This window comes from Typopeltis vanoorti, chromosome 2 (assembly GCF_054136105.1).
Source record: "Typopeltis vanoorti isolate ZY-2024b chromosome 2, IOZ_Tvanoo_1.0, whole genome shotgun sequence".
In the NCBI taxonomy this organism is placed as follows: domain Eukaryota; kingdom Metazoa; phylum Arthropoda; class Arachnida; order Uropygi; family Thelyphonidae; genus Typopeltis; species Typopeltis vanoorti.
Genome location: NC_143550.1, coordinates 97064557 through 97085961, shown reverse-complemented (window position 1 = coordinate 97085961; position 21405 = coordinate 97064557). Strand labels below are relative to the sequence as shown.

At 35.3% G+C, this 21405-nt stretch overlaps 1 protein-coding gene across 1 annotated transcript in view; it reads left to right on the top strand.

Annotated features, from left to right (window-relative positions):
- The first annotated feature begins 15024 nt into the window (after positions 1 to 15024).
- brp (ELKS/RAB6-interacting/CAST family member bruchpilot) overlaps positions 15025 to 21405 on the top strand; it is a 430961-nt gene continuing 424580 nt past the window's right edge. The window contains exon 1 of the mRNA XM_090402027.1: positions 15025 to 15918. Within this exon, the coding sequence (XP_090258153.1) occupies positions 15025 to 15918 (894 nt within the window). The remainder of the gene's footprint in view (positions 15919 to 21405) is intronic.

Here is a 21405-nt window from a genome sequence, read left to right as displayed (position 1 = left end):
ACCACCATAGGCAAAACAACACCTTAGATTTTTTCCACCAAGACTGGAATCCACGGAATCAACTCCTGGCTGAGCAGGGAGACTGCATCATAATCCACTTTCCAGCATAAAAGTGACATCATCTCCCCCCCCAAAAGAAAGGGGGATGAAGGATTGTTGTGCTTAACAGTGCGAAAATTAATCAGCTGGCACTCTCATGTAATAGATAATATTGTGCTATAGTAACTCCTATGTTCTTCTACATTTATGTTCTTATACAGTATCATGTTAAAATAACTCTTAATGGCTTTAATCTAAAAAAAAAATGTAATTTGCCTTATAAGTGACTTCAATGTAACATACCTCATCAAGAGTATGAGCATGTAACCTCTCTGCCTGACTGCAGAGAACCAAAAACCGGTTAATCCTGTATATAAGATTGTTATGTTCACAATAAAAAAAAAAATATATATATATATATATCTGTGTGTGTGTGTGTGTGTGTGTGTGTGTGTGTGTGTGTGTGTGTGTGTGTGTGTGTGTGTGTGTGTGTGTGTGTGTGTGTGTGTGTGTGTGTGTGTGTGTGTGTGTGTGTGTGTGTGTGACGCATAAATGAAAATCACCATGTGAAATGTGTTGGTTCAGAGTCAGTCTTGACTCCGAAGAATAAACTTTCTACAAGGGGCCGATACATTATTTTGACTGTGGGACTACATAAAAAAAATGCAAACTTCATTTGGTGTGCTGGAATTACAATCGGCTCAGTTAAGGCTATGGATGCTAAAATAATATATTTCTTTGAAACTCTTAATGAAACTCTCTCTAGAAGCATTTTCAGGTGCTGCTACTGTAGTTAAATTTCTTGCGTCTTATTCATATGGTCAATGAATTATGCTAATGAATCACAAAAAATAGATAACACAATGGTAATTATGAATCAGCATTCCGAAGACTGAACGTTTTCATTTGAAAACAAGAAGAATAAAAGTTAAATTCTGGTATATTCCTCCCTGAAGATAACGTTTCCTTCTCCTTCTCCTCCTCCTCCGAGAAGGGATGTTAACTTCATGGAAGAGTATACATTATGTTCTAGTCAGCTATTAGTTAGTTAGCTTATGATGATACAACAGCCGTAAGGTAAATAGCAGGAATGACATCATGTTATGAAACTAATATAAAACTATTGGTTATAATGTTACCGATATTATAACTATGGGACGAAAAACCCGAGTTTACGAGAGGGGAAAAAACTCTATATGAGATCTACTAACTCACCTTCAGTTGAAACTCCCGATAAAGAAGTTTCTTCGCATCTTAGACGGGATTTGAACCCGAGTCTTTCCAACCAAAGGGTATCGTTGAAACTCACTCTACCACAGAGGCCCTATTTAGCTGTTATGATAACAGCAATAATTGACGTAAGACTCGAGTTTATCCGATTGGTTAATTAATTTGTTATTCGACACTGGTTTTCTAATCTTCAAATTGAAAAGCAATTAAAGTGATGTATATTAGATTGTAGATGTGTTGTAAAGTATCTGGATGATTGTTACAAAACTGAATACAAAAACAGTGTTCGTCCTTTAAACCAACCAGCATCTCCAAAAATTAGATTTCTTGCTGTAAAACCTGTATGTTATCTCAATGAAGAATGCAAAGATATTTACACCTCAATTTTTTAAAGAAAGTTCATTTTGAAGTTTAAGCCTTTCAAGTCCTTTTCGTCATTCTTAGATAGTGATGAAGAAGAATAGGTGGTAGATGAATTTGACTACCCTGTGTAAATTACTCTACTTAATTTCAGGCTTGAAGTGACTCGGAAAGTTCCGGGTTTGGACTTTAGGGCAGGTTTCCCAAATTAACTAACCCGTAGTGTTTCGCCCACATTACTCTTAGGTTTTTTGACCTTTCTTGCGTGGAATTGATATCGAAAATAAAATAAAGAAAATGAGCCAATCCAGATATCGTTTTAACTGTAAAATATAATCGCAAACTAGGAAAATTAAGCACTATTGAGAAGAGTGGCTATACTATGTTCTAAAACTTACAGCCTGCATATTCGTAGTGCAAGTTCAATTCCAATGAGAATGCATTAAGTAGTGTCGAGCATACGACCACTTGGTTACGATCATCCGTTTCGCTTCGTTGACATGTTGCGTCACGTGTCACATGATAGACACGAGAAGAATAAATGATCATGGATGGAAAACATAACGTTACTTCCATTTTTGTTCAAGTAAACAAACGATTTTTTTATCGTATAGAAAGGTAGTGTTTGAAAAATAACAACTATAAAATAAATATCGAAACAAAAATCTAATAAATGGATGTATTTAAGGGACTTTAATGCATGCAGTCGCCATTTAATGATTACCGACACTCCAGTTTAATCGAGTGTCCGTTAACCGAAACACTATTTTGCTATCAGCAAATGAATTTTAGCTAGATCACAGAAAGGTTAGATGTGGATGACGGATACATACACAATGCGCTAATGGGTAACGCACGTCGCTGCCATAGTAGTAGCGATGTGTGTTAGCATATTGAGAAAGCGGAGCAAATACCGCATTAACTTTTAAAATGAATTCATTTATAAAGATTTTCTATTTGATATTGACGTGTTCAGCTTTTAATATTCTTTGCAATAAAAACTGCCATGTATATCTTTCTCTGTTTTTATGCGTTTACATTTGTTGAGTTTTAATTTAAAATTATAGAATTAAAATAAATTTCCGTAATTTTGAACAAAGAGCTTCACTAATACATCTGTACATTACATAGCATGTACTGTTTAAGTTTCTTGATTTTGAAAGAATGAATAATAACGATGTTTGTGATGCAATGCAACCCTAAAACCTGATGACTTCAAAAAAAGACGGGTTGCTGATAAGGAGAACCTGATAGTGGCTGCTGTATGATCTCCAAACTTCATGCTTGCTCACGTAACGTGAGTAAGCATTCCCTACAATCTCGCAACAAGTTTTTATAATTCCATAGCAACATAGGAACGAGTTGGCTTGACAGATTTTATAGGTCAAACGTAAGCAAAAATAAAAATCTTTTCAAAGTGTTTCCTCTTCAAATTACGCACTTAAATAGAAAATAACCACGTTAATTATAGTCTAACTTGGACGTAGAGTAATGAAAATGGTGGAAAGTGACGGGAGATGTACAAGACTGCAATAATGATGGCGTGGGATTTAGCTAATGAGAAGGCAGCGAAGCGTGAGTAAAATAATACAGATCCCTCCTCCTCCTTCTGAATTGTTTTATTCATTCATTACTGTGTTTGTAGTTGGAGGGAAGATCCTGGGTATTTACAGGATAATACACTCACACCTCACAACTCTGTAAAAAGGAAGAAAAATTTAGGTCAATTTGAATACTGAATATTCTACATCGCCTGAAATAGCAAAAAAAGACCAGCTCCATTTTTTAAAAAACTTCTAATATCTAGAAAGACAGCAGCACGGACGGTTGGAGTCTTATTGTCCTATTATGAACCTCGGAGATGCAAATTTTACCCAACTGTTTCAAATAACTCTGCTGTCTTTTCAAAACTTAAATGAAAATTGTACTTCAGTGTATACAGTAATATTTTGAAAACAGCTTGCAATTTATAGAACAAAAGATACGCAACACATGTAGATTCTCTTAATGCAAAGCACACAATCTATTACAGATTGCCTCCTAGCTTTTAACAGCTATAATAATATTTCTTCGCTTTACATCGTAAAAATGTACATGACAGAGAAATATGAACTGGAGCGAGAAGAAACTCAGCTTATTAGCAAACATAGCGAAGAAGAAGAAGTAGGTAATCGGTTTCCCCCTATTTCCCACTATATTATAAGGTGGGTATTTATCATTAAATTTAACATAAATTTATAATATTAGTGAGGAATAATCTTTTCTTAAGAAACACTCGCACACTGTGTGGATAAATTTCATTTATCCGGACAAATGAAATTAACTTTCTGACCACTTCTTATGAGTTTGCTAAATATAAAATTGTGAATAATATAACGAACGTAAAATCAAATAGAAAACGCCATTATTAGGAATTTTACAACTTTCTAATTCGAGAATTTTCTCAGATGTTGTTCTTCGAAAAAGAGTTTTGGTTCGGTTTGTTTAGAAATAAGCGTAAAGATAACACTGTTTAATCATTTATGGACGAAAATGTTGAAAAATCGTCACTATTTCGAAATAATATAGTCCCTTTTTTTTTTCAACCAAAGGGCGCAGGTCAAATTTCATCAGACAAAAGTTTAAATAGAAAAAGCAATGGCTACACTTTTAATCAACTTCTAAGGCTATGACAATCTTTGAAATAAATAAACTTGGAATAAAAGTGAAGCGATTATTTTTCCGATCTCTATCATTTTGGATAAGGAATAATTATTCACTTTACATAAGCTATGACCTGGGGGGACTTGAAGGTTTGGTTAAAGAAAACCGATATGCATGTTATATTAAGAAACAACTTAGAATTACAAATTTTGACAAAAAATTCTCCCGAGTGTTTTGTAAAGGATTTGGAGAATGAATCTAGACGAAAAGGGAAAGAATAAACAGCCTTAAAAAACACTTTGCAGAATTTATAACCATTTCCATCCAGCAAAGGTTTTCGCCTTTGTAATAGATTAACCTACAGCACATGTATTTGCATTGTAATATATGTATATTCAGAAATAAGCTAAAGCAAAACAGTTTATGGAGGAACTTAATTTTTAACTCCACCCACAAACTGAGTTTGCGGTTTTAGGATGATAAAGGCTTATTTTTCTACTGGTTTTGTTTAACATGTTGGTATGTTTAACAAAACCAGTAGAAAATTTTTCATTAATATTTTTTATGAATATTTTTTAATGAATATTTTTTACATGAATGTCATTTTTAATTATCTTATTATTACTTATTGCTAATTTGCTGATCTGGTTAGCTCAGTAGTTGGCATCCGTTCTCAAACTAACAACCTATAGGAATCCCACTGCAGTATACACTCTCTGTCCAAAAAGAAACCGAACTTTTCGAAAATAGAAGAAACCAATGATACCACTCGTTTTATCTTTTGTTGTCGAAAGCGGCAACCTTCATTAGTGTTGTTTCAACTGTTTATGACATTTGCTTCATTAGAAGTCAAGTTATAGTGCCAAGAGTGGCAGTGTGTTTTGACGAACGGTCGGTCGTCACGATATTCATTCCGTACGTGACGAATTCTCGCTATCAATCGCTTCAAAACTTCGAGATAAAATTTACCATTGACCGTTTGGCTAGGCGGAACAAATTCCTTGTGGATAATGCCCTTGGAATTGTACAAACAAATCAGCATTGTCTTTACTTTTGACTTCTCCAAGCGACTTTTTTTCGGATGCCCCTATTGTCGTGGTCTCCACTCAGCACTCTGGCGCTTTGTTTCGAGCTAATACTCAAAACACCACGTTTCGTCACCAGTAACGATCGTTTCAAGGAAGTCTGAGTCCTTGTGAGCGGTTTTCATAAGTCGTTCAGTGTTCAATTCGATACATTTTTTGGTCGTCGGTCAACTTGGGAGCAAATCGCGAATTCAATTTACGAAGGCCCGAACTCTAGGTTAAAATGTTATGCACAGCTGATTTTGGAATCCAAATTCATCTTCAATCAATCTCACTAACCATTTCGAGTTTTCTTTGATGAAATCACCACTTTTTAGATGTTAACTTCGCTCAGTCCAGTTTTTGGACGGCCCGGCTTTTAGTCATCCTCAAGCGTCTCACGACCACTTTGAAATCGCTTAAATCATAAATCGTAACAAATCGTAAACTTTAGTATGGGATAAGCATTCATAACTGCATGCTTTTTGAAGCATTTGATGCGTTTCGGTAAAACTTTTACTAAGTTTAACACAAAAGTCAATCGCAGCTCTCTGTTTGAAACTCATTTTCCGACCGTTCTTCGAAACACACTGTTCACTCTTGGTATTATAACTCGACTTCTAATGAAACAAATGTCATAAAGAGTTGACACAACACTAACGAAGGTTGGACAACAAAAACATACCACGAGTGGCGCCACTAGTTTCTTCTATTTTCGAAAAGTTCGGTTTCTTTTTGGACAGACCGTGTAGATATGTTTGAGATTTTATTTAGGGGAAAGGTGAATTTCACCGTTCAGGTATAATATCGTGCATACTGAAGGCCTGAAGTTGCCTAAAGCATTCCATGTTTGGCCTCTAGATCAAAGTTTCTGGATTATCTAACCCTTAGCTCATCCACTGTAATTAAACTGTGCCATATTGTGCTTTGAAAAAATTCTATTAAACATATTTTATAGTTTCACCAGCGCGTTTTGAAATGAGGATTGGCGAAGTGGTGGAGCACGTTAAAATGATAGATTTTCTGCAATAATATGATATGGATGAAACAACACAGTCTGAAGTGGAATGAAAATATAGTTCACTGTTGTAAATCAGTCATGCTACACTCATAAGCTAAAACATTATGGGAAGTTACCTAACAATGTGTTGGGCATCCGTCGGATGAGAAAAGTGTCCTGGAGTATTCTGGAAGCCACCATAGCTCAGTCGGTATACACGAAGCCCTATGGTCGCAAAGACCTGGGTTGGATTCCCGTCCATGACGTGAGGAATCTTTATCTGGTCTCTTCCGACGAAAGGTGAGTTAACCGGTTTCATTCGGAAGTGGGGGGTTTCCTTCCGAAAACTCGGGTTTTTCGTCCCTCAGAATAGGTAAACCGGTCGCGTGAGCACACATATGTACAGACATAAAAACTTATAGGCATAGGGGATAACCCCCTTATCCTTGTATTAAGGTTAGGAAATCCAAGCATACTTGGAAGGCTATGGGCGGTTATGTGCCTGTTAGAGTCACTGATAGACTGGATAGTATTCTGGACCAACTAGAGATAGAATTACATCCCAGAAGTCAGCGACCGATAATCCCTTCCACATAATCCCAAAAATGTTTGATGGAATTTAAATGAAAAAAATTGGTGGCCTTGTGACACAGAACGTTGTCTTACTGGAAGAGTTCAGATCCGCCAGCCACATTGTCGCCATGTAGGACAATACCTAATCCGAAACCATCCGAAACTAATAATGATCGATTATGGTAACATTGTCACCATAACCGATCCTGGGGGATCCTAATGGAGCATTAGAATTACCCAGCATGTTTCTTGTCGTGGCTGGCAGGACAGTGGTGGTGGTATCCATGGAGATGAGAGGACCTGATGTCCATGAGAACAATTCCCATACCGTCACCACTATCCAGCCAGCCACGACAAGAAACATGCTGGGTGATCCTAATGCTTTGATTTATGGGAGTGCATTAATTTGCGTTTGATTTTTTTGTGTGGCGGCTAGTGAATAAGTGATTGTGGATTGCATTGATAATCTCGTACAACGACTTGTGACCGCTGTAATAAAACATAGTCGACACCTGTGAGCATGTTTTAGAACAGCACACACGAGCTGCAAGTGACTATTTGGTGGTAGAGAAAATGTTTATAAAACTGGAACAATTCTAGTTTTAGTAATGACAGATGTCAGAATGACATCTCGCTAAGGCGTAACACTGAAGAATATTTCATTTTAGCTAAATATATATATATATATATATTGCCTTCGCCGATAGTTTTTCGGCATGAAACTCATAGATCGTATTCTCGATCTTAAGTTTCGTTTACTGGCTAAAAAACAACAAGGGATTTTTTATCCCCTTAATTTCTACTGAAGAATATTATTATTATTATTCCAAAAATTACTACTTCCAATAAAAAAAATTCTTCTAAAAATTCATGGAATATAACGACAACCCGAAGCAAACATAGGCTACACTCAACGAATTAGTAACTCGAAAAAAAGAAAACTTCAGCACAAGATTTTATTGCAAAACATTTCGGTCAGGATACAAACCAAGAGGAACTTGCAGACTCATTCAACAATGAATTCACAAACAATATCACACAACTCAAAAAAAAAAAAAAAAGACAATCTACCAACGATCAACAACGACACAAAGTCAACAACAAACTGTGTATTTTCCACCCATAACAAAACAGGAACTGAAAGAAGCAATCCTACAACTAAAACCGAAGACCACTCCAGGAATAGACAAAATAAGACTCACAGACCTTTTAACACACTTTGAACAAATAAATCCAATACTTTTGAAACTCGAGAACACAATATTCCACACTGGCATTATTCCACAACAATTAAAAACTGCAATAATTACGCCAATTTACAAACATGGTAAAAGAAACGATACTCAGAACTATAGACTAATAGCTATCCTATCAGTCATTTCAAAAATTCTACAAAAAAATAACACACACACCAGACTACAAAACTATCTACAGAAGTACAACATCATCTCACAAAATCAATACGGCTTTTAGAAAACAAAAAGCACCATCACTTTATTAGAAGACATCGCCGACGCAATAAACAAAGCTCTCGACAAAAACAAGTACGCCGTCCTTATAATGCTGGACCTAACCAAAGCATTTGACACACTTGAACATGACATACTACTCACCAAACTATACTCACTCTGAATAAGAAGAACACTGCATACCTGATTCAGGAGCTATCTCTCAAACAGAACACAAGTAACAAAAATAGGTACATGTCACAGCCGGGGTATACAAATAAAACACGGTGTCCCTCAAAGCGCCATATTATCACCGACTCTGTTCAACATATACATTAATGATATTCATAACCTGGTCATAAGAAGTGAAATATTTCAGTACGCAGATGACACCGCAGTACTAGCAATCCACACAGACATCAACATGGCTCTCTGCAAAGACCTGCACACACAAGACCTAAATGAAATCACGACATGCTTATATCAAAACGCAATTGTAATCAACTGCACCAAAACACAGATGTTAATAATACACAACCTGAGAATCCTGCGCCCCGCACCACTATCGATACACTGTCACACACACCACTGCATTAACAACAAAAAAACCGGGCAATGTCCCGAAATCAAACCTGTAACACAAAAAAGTGGACAAAACACATAGAATACCTACATACCAAATTCCGAATCATCGCAGTGAAACTCTTCCAAATGAAAGACATTATTCCATCCAACATAAAAAAAAAACTCCTATATCACGGTATCTGCGAATCCCTACTCAGATACGGTATAACAGTCTATGCAAATACATCAAACAGCCACCTAACAAAATTAGAAATATTACATAGGAAAATTGTGTCAACAGTGATTTGAACACCTTATACACAACAGCCAATATCCGAGCAGCGCATGGTGATACACAGAATCCTGAGCATTAAAAATCTGAAACACTACATAATACTACTAAGGAATTACTTCAACATCACCAATTGAAACAACAGAAACACATATCGGATAACACGACCCATAACAACTCTCTACATCCCTACACCCTTCAACAACTCATATGATTCTTTGGTGAGATCACATCAGATACCCAAGCTACTCAACAACCTACCAAGTAATTTAAAACAAATAGACAACTACAGAACATTAAAAAACGAACTCTGGAAAATATACCAACAAAGTTAAGAAACACTAATATACACATCACAAATCACTAGCATCTAATGCCTACATCCCATCTATAAACAGTAACAACAACATAAATAGTGAAGGCTAATCCCACTCTCTTCATGAAAGCTAACCCAAGCTTCGAAGTAGGTGGGATTAAAACGCCTCACTCATCCACACGTAATCCTCATAATCAAAGACTGCAAATTATGTAACAAAACAGTCAGTAGGGTGTATAATAATAATAATGAAGATACAGATATAAAAAAGTATATGAATTTGTATCGAAAGAAAAAAATATTGAAAAGAAATAATGTGCATAAAACTGCGTACAGCATAAGATACAGAGCATCAAGTGTAATATGCATTAATTGTAAATACTCTATACGATGAAAATAGAAAAATTGTTATTTTATACATAATGTGTAAAAATGCAAAAAATGTCTGTAATAATCATATGTATGTAATTTATCTGAGCTATTATCATATTATTATTATTATTATTAAAATCATACGCCTCGCATCACTATCGATACATTGTCTCACACATACCGCTTCATTAACAACAAAAATACCTGCCAATGTTCCGAAATCAAACCTGTAAGACACGCAAAATATCTCGGTCTCTATAGAGTTTGCCACCTTAAATGGACAAAACATATAGAATACTTACACACCAAACTCCGGATCATCGCAGCAAAACTCTTCCAAGTTAAAGACATTATTCCATCCAAAATAAAAAAAACTCCTCTATCACGGTATCTGCGAATCCCTACTCAGATACGGAATAACAGTCTATGCAAATACATCAAACAGCCACCTAACAAAATTAGAAACACTACGCAGAAAATCGTGTCAACAGTGATCTGAACACCTTACACGCAACAACCAATATCCCACAAGCACATGGCATTACACAGAATTCTGAGCATTAAAAACCTGAAACACTACATGACATTAACAAGGAATTACTTCAACATCACCTATCGAAACAACAGAGACACATATCGTATAATACGACCTACTACAACGCTGTACATCTCCACACCCATCAACAACTCATACGGTTCTTTTGTGAGATCACATCAGATACCCACGCAACTCAACAACCTACCAATAAAGTTAAAACACGTAGATAACTACAGAACATTAAAAAACGAACTCTGGAAAATATACCAACAGAGTTAAGAAACCATTAACACTATTAACACATCGCATCATCCAATTCCTACATCCCATACATAAACAGTAGCAACAACACAAATAGTGAAGGCTAAATCCCACTCTCTTTAAGAGCTAACCCAAGCTTCGAAGTAGGTGGGATTAACTTGCCTCACTCATCTACAAGTAATCCTTATAAGCAAATGCAGAAATTTGTATGTATAATCACTCTTTCTCAAGCTTAAAAAAATAAATAAATAAAATAAAAAATAAAAAATTATACAAAAAATTCTGTATAATCTTCATTGTTAATATTAGAAGAACGTGTGTTGTAAATACATAATATAAAGGCAAAAAAAGTATTATTAAAAATTTTAATTGAAATCCAATGTAGGAATTGCAGCACTTAGTGCTGAACTCTGTAAAATTATAAGGTGCAATGTTACACAAGATGTTTATTGTATGTATAAATATTTTAGCAATCAATAAAATATTTTTTAGCAATTAAACAAAATCCATTCAAAAATTCCGTGCAATCTTCATTGTTAATATTAGAAGAACACGTGTTTTAAATATAGATGCAAAAAAGTATTATCATCAAAATTTTAATTGAAATGCAATGTTGGAAATGAATCACATATGCAGGTGCTGAATTTTGTAAAAATTACAAGTTGGAAGGTCACTAAAGATGATTATTGTAATTGTGTAAATATTTCAGAAATCAATAAAAAATTTTAAATTATTATTATTATTATTATTAGACAGCCATGGAATCAAAAGACTCATCGCGAGAGGTCCACTATCACATACAGCCACAGCTCATCATAGCGTAACTAAAATGCATTCACTGTCTCCACACTCATCAGACTTTCAAGCAATGTATTCCAACAACCTACCACTCTACACGCAAAAAAAGTACTTCTTACCCTCTTAATCACGCTCTCTTTCTATAACTTATAGGGATTGCCTCTCGTTCTCCGCTTGCCTCAACCCATTCCATGAAACACTCACCGACATTAATCCGGTAATTATCCTTTACCAACTTGTCATGGTAAAAAACCTTCATTCTATCCACTAGACTCTGCAAATAGCACTCCCTCAATCTCTCAATCTCTCTCTTCATACTTAATATTCTAGAGATCAAAAATCACAGAGACAATCGCCTTTGAATCCTCTACAGCATCGTTTTAAAAATGTGGTATATGTACCACAAATGGTACATTACGTTATTTTGGGTGGTACAATTTTTACATAAAATATTTAAATAACTGTTCAGAAAAATGTATCTTAATATTGTAACGAGTAGACTGTTCCAAGAATTTAGCTTGGCGAATCGAATAAAACGAACAAATAAATTTTATTGCAGTTTTATATGAATTTTCGGATGCGAAGTCTCATTAGCGTGTCATAAGGGTTTTCCTATTTAATATTTATTTTGAAACAGTATTTTTGTATGTAAAAATATTATAATAAACAGTTTCTTTGTCAGATGACACTGTTTCGCGACGAATTAACGAAATGGCAGCTCAAGTAAAACAAACACTAATCGAAAATATAAAGCAAAGCAAATAGTGGTACATATATGGTGGTACATATATTTTTTGATTCTTATTTACAAAATTTAAAACGTTTAAGAACCCCTGCTCTACAGCATCTCTTGAGCCTTTTGAAAACTTTTGGTGACCAAATCTTTGCACAATAATCCATATAATGTCTGATCAAATCCTTACACAATTGAATCATAACATCTTTACTTCTCCATGTCAGTGTCCTCCGCATCATTTCAGGTCCCTATCTATCATCTCCTATTATATTCTCGCCAATCTTATACTTTGCATTTCATCTGTGCTTCCCGAATTTTAAAACGTTATACTCTGCTACATTGAACTGGCAGCTCACTCATTCTCTCATTTACTACATATTCAAATCCACTTGCAAAAGTACAACATCCATTCTACTCTTAATAGTGCTTTCCGACTTCGCAATACCTGCAAATAACTGTATATCATTATATAAGGCCACCCCAATATCATTTACGTACATCTCTGGGGCGCACTACTAGTGATTTTCCTCTTATGGGATATCCCCCGCCCACAAACATAACTTGCTGATACCTATCAGACAGCAAATCTCAAATCTAGTGCACTAATCTACTATTCATTCCCATCTGTTCCAATTTAATACCAGCTTGTTATGTGGCAATCTTTCAAAGGCTTTTGTAAAATCTAACTGTAATCTAAAATCTAAGTGTTCATGCGGTTTGCGTGAAATCGAAAGAGTACGTTTTGTTATGTTGGTGATGGATGAAAACTTCAGATGAAGTAATGACACTAAATTTAGTTCGTCTTGTAGTGATTGTGCCATCAATAGGGAATGAGAAATGCACCATATGAAATTTGAAACTATTGGAGCGTGCGCATGACTTGGACCTTTGCACTAAAAAAAAGATCCACACTGGGTGCAGACATTTTCTTCCGAAGCATAACATTTGGATCGAATAAATTTGATAACAATAACATGTACACTTAGGAATAAATATGAATTTCGGTAATTCGTTACGCTTATGTTGCTGCAACAGTAAATAGAATTGTGACTCCTGGCAGAAAGTCTAAACTAATAATAATGATAATAATAAATATTCATATCTTGTGTCCTTTCAGAAGATGAACATTCAGTTAAACAGTTAACCCAGGATGGGCTACATCATGGGATGGGATACTCACACCATATAATGATCTCCCGAGGGCCCCCCCCACACACACATGAACAATGACATCTTGTTGCTAAAGTAATAGGATATTGTGTTACTAAATCACCAACCAAATCATACCAATAACAAAATATAACAGGCATCACTTGTAAATTGTGCACTCCAGATTCACTATGTGTGATAATCTGCAAATGTCGTAATTGATTGACTTCGAATTTTGAAATGGATGATGGCAGTAGGAGACACAAGGGATGGTAAGCGTACCTTAAGCTTATTGTGCCTGTTGTTATTGCGCTTGTTATTAAAGTTATTGAGCTCTAAGGATGGCAACATGTTATGGTCTCTAGGGACTCCAGAAAATGTATGCCCAAGAGACCTGATCAGTGTTCGAAGGGATGAAATATGGAGCTGATAACCATAGAGAATACCACCGCAGTCCATCAAAACGAACAGCTATTTAGTGGAAGAACTAACGTCAGCAATGGAAACCGAAGGTCTGGAGAATGTCCTCAGTAGTTTCCTAGAATTTTGTGTTGACGGATACAAAATATCGAGACTGTTCTGAAGACTCTCTGCGACCAATACACAATTAGAAAAGTAGGTATCTGTAATAAATTGGCCACTTTGTGTGTGTGTGTGTGGAGAGAGAGAGAGAGAGAGGTATGCATTAATTTACTTAAATTTATTATTCAACTATAGATGTAAATTATGTCATAATGTTTTATATTAAAGTTTATGTTTTCTTTTACAATATTACAATCTTTCTTTTATTTTCATTGTATAGCCTACTTATGTATATTCTTTACTTATTAAAGACCAACTACACAGTAAAATACACATAGCTAGTACAAAATAATTTAATTGTTTGGATTAAAATTAAAATTTCTGTATATTAATCTGTAAGTAAATCAAGGAGAACTATTATATTAAAATAGCAACCATTTTTTTACAGTTCTGATTAATCAAGCAAACGACGTTTTAAAAAAAACTGACATTATGCATATACATTTTAAAAAACTGCTCTTAATCCATCTACATTTCTAGCATTCTATGCAATAAGAGGTACGACTAATTTTTAGTAAAATGCCTTTTTTTAGGAATAGTAAAAGATTTTGTTTTGTTTTATCGTTAATGTGTATTTTATCGCGTTTCTTCTATAAGCCAGCGACCTCTAACGGTCAATGAATAGCGAATATCGATCGAAAGAAAATGAGAAACTGCAGTAAACGGAAGCAAATATTTAGTTATTAACCAGAGTGGTTAAGCAATACGCTGTGGACAGAATTGGGTATTATTTGAGCATCATTTGTTTACAGAAAATTCTTAAATTTAACCTGCAGCCATTTCTATGTCTTATGCCATTAACTGTTAACCCAGTACCAGGTTTTCCAGGCAATTGCAGTATAAGGCGTCTGTGTACTCATCTCGAGTTCTGTGTCTTCCCCCGTTCGCTCTGCGCAATGAGGTGTGAGGAGCTGTCCGTGGCTGAATGAATGGGATACTACACCGTAGTCTTCATCATGACCCCTAAGCCACCTTCTCCACGAGTGTGACGAATGTGCGCGAGAAAGAGGACCGCAGTGGAAGTGTGGAAATCGTTGCTGCTAGTAACGGAAGCCCACTATGTCAAGAGATATGTACAGCAATGTAAGTCAAACGCAACGTTCTCCAAAGCCATCCCGACGACTAGAGATGACCTCTTATACTCAAGGATCTCCTTCTAAGATTCACACTATCGCCTCCATATCTCAGCCGCCTTCGGTCAGAGGAAGTCCTATTGCCACTCGCTCTTTATCATCTCCCTCTCAAACGCGTAAAGGACGCCATTACGGTATCAGTCGTTCGAGTAACAGTAGTCCGCTGACTCTCCCCGCCGATATCCACGTGCCGCACTCTTACAGCGGGGGTTTCGCCGACGTTTACTACACAGAAGAACCCACTTACATCATGGATCCTAGAACCGGTTCAGCTCACCGTAGTCGTTCCGCCACCCGAGCTCCCCTCCGTAGCTACCACTCTCTCGACCGGGATCAAGAGCGAGACCCAATGGTCATTCGTGAACCACGCGACCGTTCCTTGGAACGCGGAGACGGAGGAACGCGTCATTCCAGGACTCGGGACCGTTCTTTGGATCGGGCACTGTATCGGCCTCGCGATGAGCGCGAATACGACATGTATCGGACACGAGAAACTTTCTTAGATGGTGATCAGTATCGGACAAATCATCTACCTCGCGGCACGCACACCTCCCCCGCACACAACCCTGACAACCGTCACAACTACAGCAAAGAAAGCTTTGTCGTAGAGCTTCAGTCCAGACTCAACGAGTTGCAGAGCCATTACGGAAGTGTGAAGAGAGAGCTCGATGCGACCACTCAGAAGCTGGGCTCCAGTATGCACAGTATTCGAACTTTTTGGAGCCCGGAGTTAAAGAAAGAGCGTGCCCTACGAAAAGAAGAGGCAGCTAAATATGCCCTCATCAATGACCAACTGAAGATCCTGCGTTCTGAGAGTCAGGTAAATGCATTTCCTTAGTAGATAAATACAGAAATAAGCTCGTTGTTATATTTATCATTTCATTCTTTAGTCATTTTAACGCTTAATCACATTTATGCATTAATTCATAAATAAAAAAAAATATTTTTTGCAGGATATTTATACATATTAAACCCGTCTTAAAACATATATTTAAAAATTTGATTTAAAAAAAAAACTCCACAGTATTATAGACACTTGAGTAAATGTAGGTCACTACTATATTTTATTAACTGAAATGAACGAGATATATATTTTTATCCCGCCTTAAGGTAGCGGCTTCCTATTGGCTATTAAGGCATGACGTGGAAAGAAACCCTTGCAAAGCTTCGTCATAATTTATTATAAAGTTGAGCATTCTTCTTAAAATATTCTATACATTAATGAGATGTTATCTGTTTTCCGTTAAATTTTGTCTTCACAACACCGCTAATAAGACATTGCATCGTAGAGAAATTGTTTTCTTTAGAGAAATCCTTTCCAGTCCAAACTATACTCTGAACTAATAAAATTACATAGGTTCTATTCTATTCACTGTTCGTTGAGAGTTAATTTTTTAAGTTTATACGGTTTATGATTTAAGGAAATTTAATCACTATAAACAAAATTATAATAGATTAAACCAAAAACTGTATAAATTTATTATATTGGTATATAAATTATTTTTTTCTGAAGAGTTAATTTTTAAGTACATCAAGTTCAAGATTTCTTAATAAGTTTTGCTTATCATTTACACACCCACACACACACGCGCGATCTATTCATTGAACGTTTTACAAATTTACCACTTCCTGTGCTTCGCACAATCTATGCAGTGAAACTACATTTACAGGATAGATTTTCATAGGCTAGTGTGCTTGACTTGAAGGTTTCTGTGAATTTTAAAAAAAAATTTTGATCGATATATTTTCACAAACATGTTTTTGTTTCATTTGCCTAATTACTAGTACCCCATAAGTATGCTTTATATAAACATACAGTTCTATTGAATGAATTATTCTCAGTCGCACAAGCAAATTTCTCTGTCAAACTAAATTATAGGAATATAACTTAACTTAGACCATTGCGAATGCACTAAATAACAAACCGAATGTCATTTTCATGTGAACTCCAATATATTCAATAGAGAGTATGATATATATATATATCAATAGAATACTATTCGGAGTGATAGAATTAGTAGTTGCCCGAGGTTAAGAGGGAATGTAACACAACTCATGTTGACAGGTCCGTGTTAGCAGTGTTCATAACAGTCATCTGATGCAGTAATATCCTTTGCTGTGTCATCTGTGTGTGTGGGTTATCTACTTGGAGAGACTCATGGCATCACCTATTCCCAACAGACTCTTGCCTTACAGGTTTATGCCAGAAGGGCTCTCATTTTATTGACGATCGTGGTGTACGGAACCCCATTTGCTATTTCAGTCAACAAGACCGGAATATAATGACGCCCTTTAGACCGATATGTAACCGGGAGAAAGGAATAGAGAGAAAGAGAGAGATCTTTATCTATCTCCATTAAGAAGAACTGTGTATGATAAATTGTTCCAGATTATTTTATATTACCCCCGAGAACCCATGTTATATCTGACGATGGTCTAATCTGCAAAAGCCATTTCCGAATAGAGTTAGTATGATATGATAGCGTTCCCATAAAATAACTAGCATATGTATCGAAACATTGACGGATCGCGTGCCCCTTCACGAATAGCAGCAGTTATGCGATTTTTTTGTCAATATTTGAGTTCAGTGACCTCGTCCATTCATATTTTAGTAACCTTTTCCAATGAATAGCTTAAGAGAGAAAAAAATAGAAAAAATCTTGTATATTGTTCCTAAGAATAATCTCATTCTTCGAGTATGAAGTTATCCGGATAATTAGATTCACTGATGTATAAAAGAATTAACTATAAACAAATATTAATAGATTAAAACATTATTATTGAGCAATATTATTGAGCATTACGAACTCAACTACGTTGAAATTATTGAATATCATCACAGCGATGAATTAGACAATTTTATTGTTTTTATATAATCAGATATCAAAAAGATATCAAATGACATATAAAAAAAAGTGATACATGGGGGATGTGAGTCTGCAAGATTTAAGCTAGCCAGTGGTGTATCACAAGGATCAGTCCTTTGTCCATTGTTATTCAATCTATACATTAATGACATTGGGAAGGATTTGGCATGCGACATAAAGCTATTTGCTGATGATGCAAAGATAGGTAAGGTAATCAGGAATGCCGATTACCATTGTGCAAGTAGTGCATATCGCTATGCAGTACTTGCAGAATGATTTGAATGGGCTGGAATTGTGGGCATTGGAAAATGGATATCAATTCAATGTCAGTAAATGTAAAGCAATTCACTTTGTCATGATTAGCTATCCAATGTTGTATTATATTGGTGGGATTATGTTAAAAGAAATTGATCAGGCTAAGGTTCTTGGAGTTTTAGTAGATAAGAAGTTGAAGTTCAAGGGCCATATAGCATAGATTGCAAATACATCTCATATGATAACTGCAATGCTGAAACGAACTTTGACATGTAAAAATAAGGAAATCACTTTGTCTCTTTACAAGGACTTGATAAGACCTCACTTTGACTATTGGACACAGGTATGGTCTCCTAGTTTCCGTGGTGATTCTGATACAGTGGAGAGTGTCGCAAATAATATCAGGATTATAGGATACGGATTATGAAGACAGACTGAGAATTTGAGACTGAATACACTAGCAAACAGGAGAAAAAAGATGATATGATCGAGACTCAAAACTTTTGAAATAATCATACAGGTTTTCAGTAGATGGATTTTTTTTATGGAGGGTGGAAAAAGGACGAGGGGGCATCATTGGAAGCTGAGAACCAATGCGATCAAGAAAGAGATGAGAGCTAGATTTTTCTGTCATAGAGTGGTGAGTGCTTGGAATGGATTGCTTTGGATGGTGTGTGTGCAAGGAGCGTGAATGAATTTAAGAACAAGTGTGACAGCTGGTGCATGTAGTATGTGGCCTCCCTTGATGAGAATCCTTGACTCCGAGGAATCTCTACTACTACTACTACTACTACTAATAATAATAATAATAATAATAAGAAGAAGAAGAAGAAGAAGAATGATAATAATAATATTGTGATAATTTAAAAAATGATTTTTTGTTAATTGCATTTATTATATATTAATAGACTAATTAGATTAATCTGCTGATATTAATTTCTGAATCTCACAATATTATTCGTATACTTAATTTTTTTTGATAGAATTAATACTGAAATGGAGAAATAATTTTTGTATTATAGTATTTTATCGTTCGTTTTATTTTCTTTCATCAACATGTCAGTTCTGTGACATTTCGTTTTCAGTTTAAGGTGCATTCTGTAAAATCCAGCGTCTCTCTCTCTCTCTCTCTCTCTCTCTCTCTCTCTATCTATCTATCTCTCTCTCTCTTTCTCTCTGTATACATGTAACAACAAAAATATTCCATCCTGACGCATTCATTTTCGTGTCATTTTGGATATAGACGAAACTTTTTCGGCATAGAGAAATTTAAATTTAAATTTATATGAAAAAAGTCACTAGAATTCCATACCTGTTTCAAATTAACAAAATTTGAAACAGGTATGGAATTCTAAATTCTTTCTAAATTCTATATTTCATATAGAATTTAGAAAGCTCCCCCACCTATTCCCAGTTTTCAATTATTACGTTTTAATAATTGAAATTATTAGCGTTCGATAGCAAATCATTTTTACTTAGAACTCGACTAACGATGTCGTCATTGCAATTAAAATGAACTCACAACACAAAGCGCGATCATTACAAGAAAAAAATGAAAAAAAAATTAAAACATAATCTTGTGTGTGCAGTTAATACCAGATGTTACAACAGTCATTAGTTCAGAAAGGATAATTTCTCATATGTCTTCGCCAGGGATGCTTTTGTGAATGCAAACTGACTTAATTCTCTAGAAGCAGACTGCATGGCTGCCCTTAAAGAATAAAATGTGGGTCACTACTCCAAAACAACAAAATGATCGCTTTAAAAATACAGTCGATAGAGATCTGAATATAAATATATATTTGAAGTTTAAAAAATACGTATTGCGTTCTGCTCAATCCATTTCAGTTAAGCTTAATCCATCTTTGGGCTTAGTTTATCGTTTTTGGATTTGAACATGGAGAAGTTATCAGAAAACAATCCCTAGATAGAACCATTAGTAGTGTAAATGCTATTCGGTGAGGGATAACGATGTTACTTTAAAACTTTTATTAATAAACATGAGGATCAACTGAACGACGGTATCATTTTGTTCTTAATGCATCCTCGAAATAACTGAAATATATCGAAGATCTGTGGAAAGCAGAATCGCTTTCTTTTTACCAGACCATCAGTCTAAAGTCGATATGTGTGTCAATGCTGGTAAAAAATGATTAGTTTTTTTTTCTAAATAATATATTAATATTCTTTCTAATTAATATATGTAAATAAATAAAACTATATTAATTAAACTAAACCCCCTTATAGCATTAGCTAATTATATTGACTTATTTAATATATATAGAATTCCAGAATTCTAGAATTATATTTAATGTTTTGGTATATTTATATATAAAATTATAATTAATTTTTAATACTCTTACACTTATTTTAGAAATATGGACATTGTTTAACAAGTTGAGTTAGGAATAGAAATTTGTCGTCGTTCTATTAATGTTCTGTTTGAAATGGTTCCAAACCTGAACACTTAGTTTATCGTTTTTGTATTTCAACTTGATGCATTGTATAAAGGAAATAAGCACTGTCTTTTTAAAACAGTTCACCCACCTTAGCATACACTGAAGTCAACCAATGAAGTGTGCGAGTGTGTGTATGCGTTGGTGGAGTTCCTTTTCTTCATCCCCATTCCTCTAATTTCTTTATTAGTCAAATTTGTTTACTAAATCATCACCCAAGATACTAACACAGCTAGGTGAGGGTATTATTTCTCTCAACTTGCGTGATTTGACAGTCAACATATCCATTTTATTGGAATTCAATCCTTCCACTTTGACTACCACACCGCCACCGGATATATTACCTCGGCTTTAGCTAAAAAATCTCTGAAAAATGTTCCATGCTTTCGTCTATCTCCTTGAAGGGATTCAAACCAAGGTCTTTCAAACCAAACGTTTGTCAGATAAAAGTCCGTTCCTTATTTTATAGGATTCCCCACCCAGGAATGGTGGAAAATGAGTGAGGACTATACAGATGGAGTTTTACTTTGGAGTTCATGACTTCACCTTCCCTTTTCTAATAAACGAGATGTGCCATCAACAAATAAACCTCGGTTATCACCTAAGGATCTTGTGTTTGGACATCCATTATAAGTTTCTAATCTGGGAAGAATTTCCAAGACATCCATGCCACTTTCAGAGATTTAACCATTATTTAAACGTATAACCGCTTAGCTATTTATTTGGAAG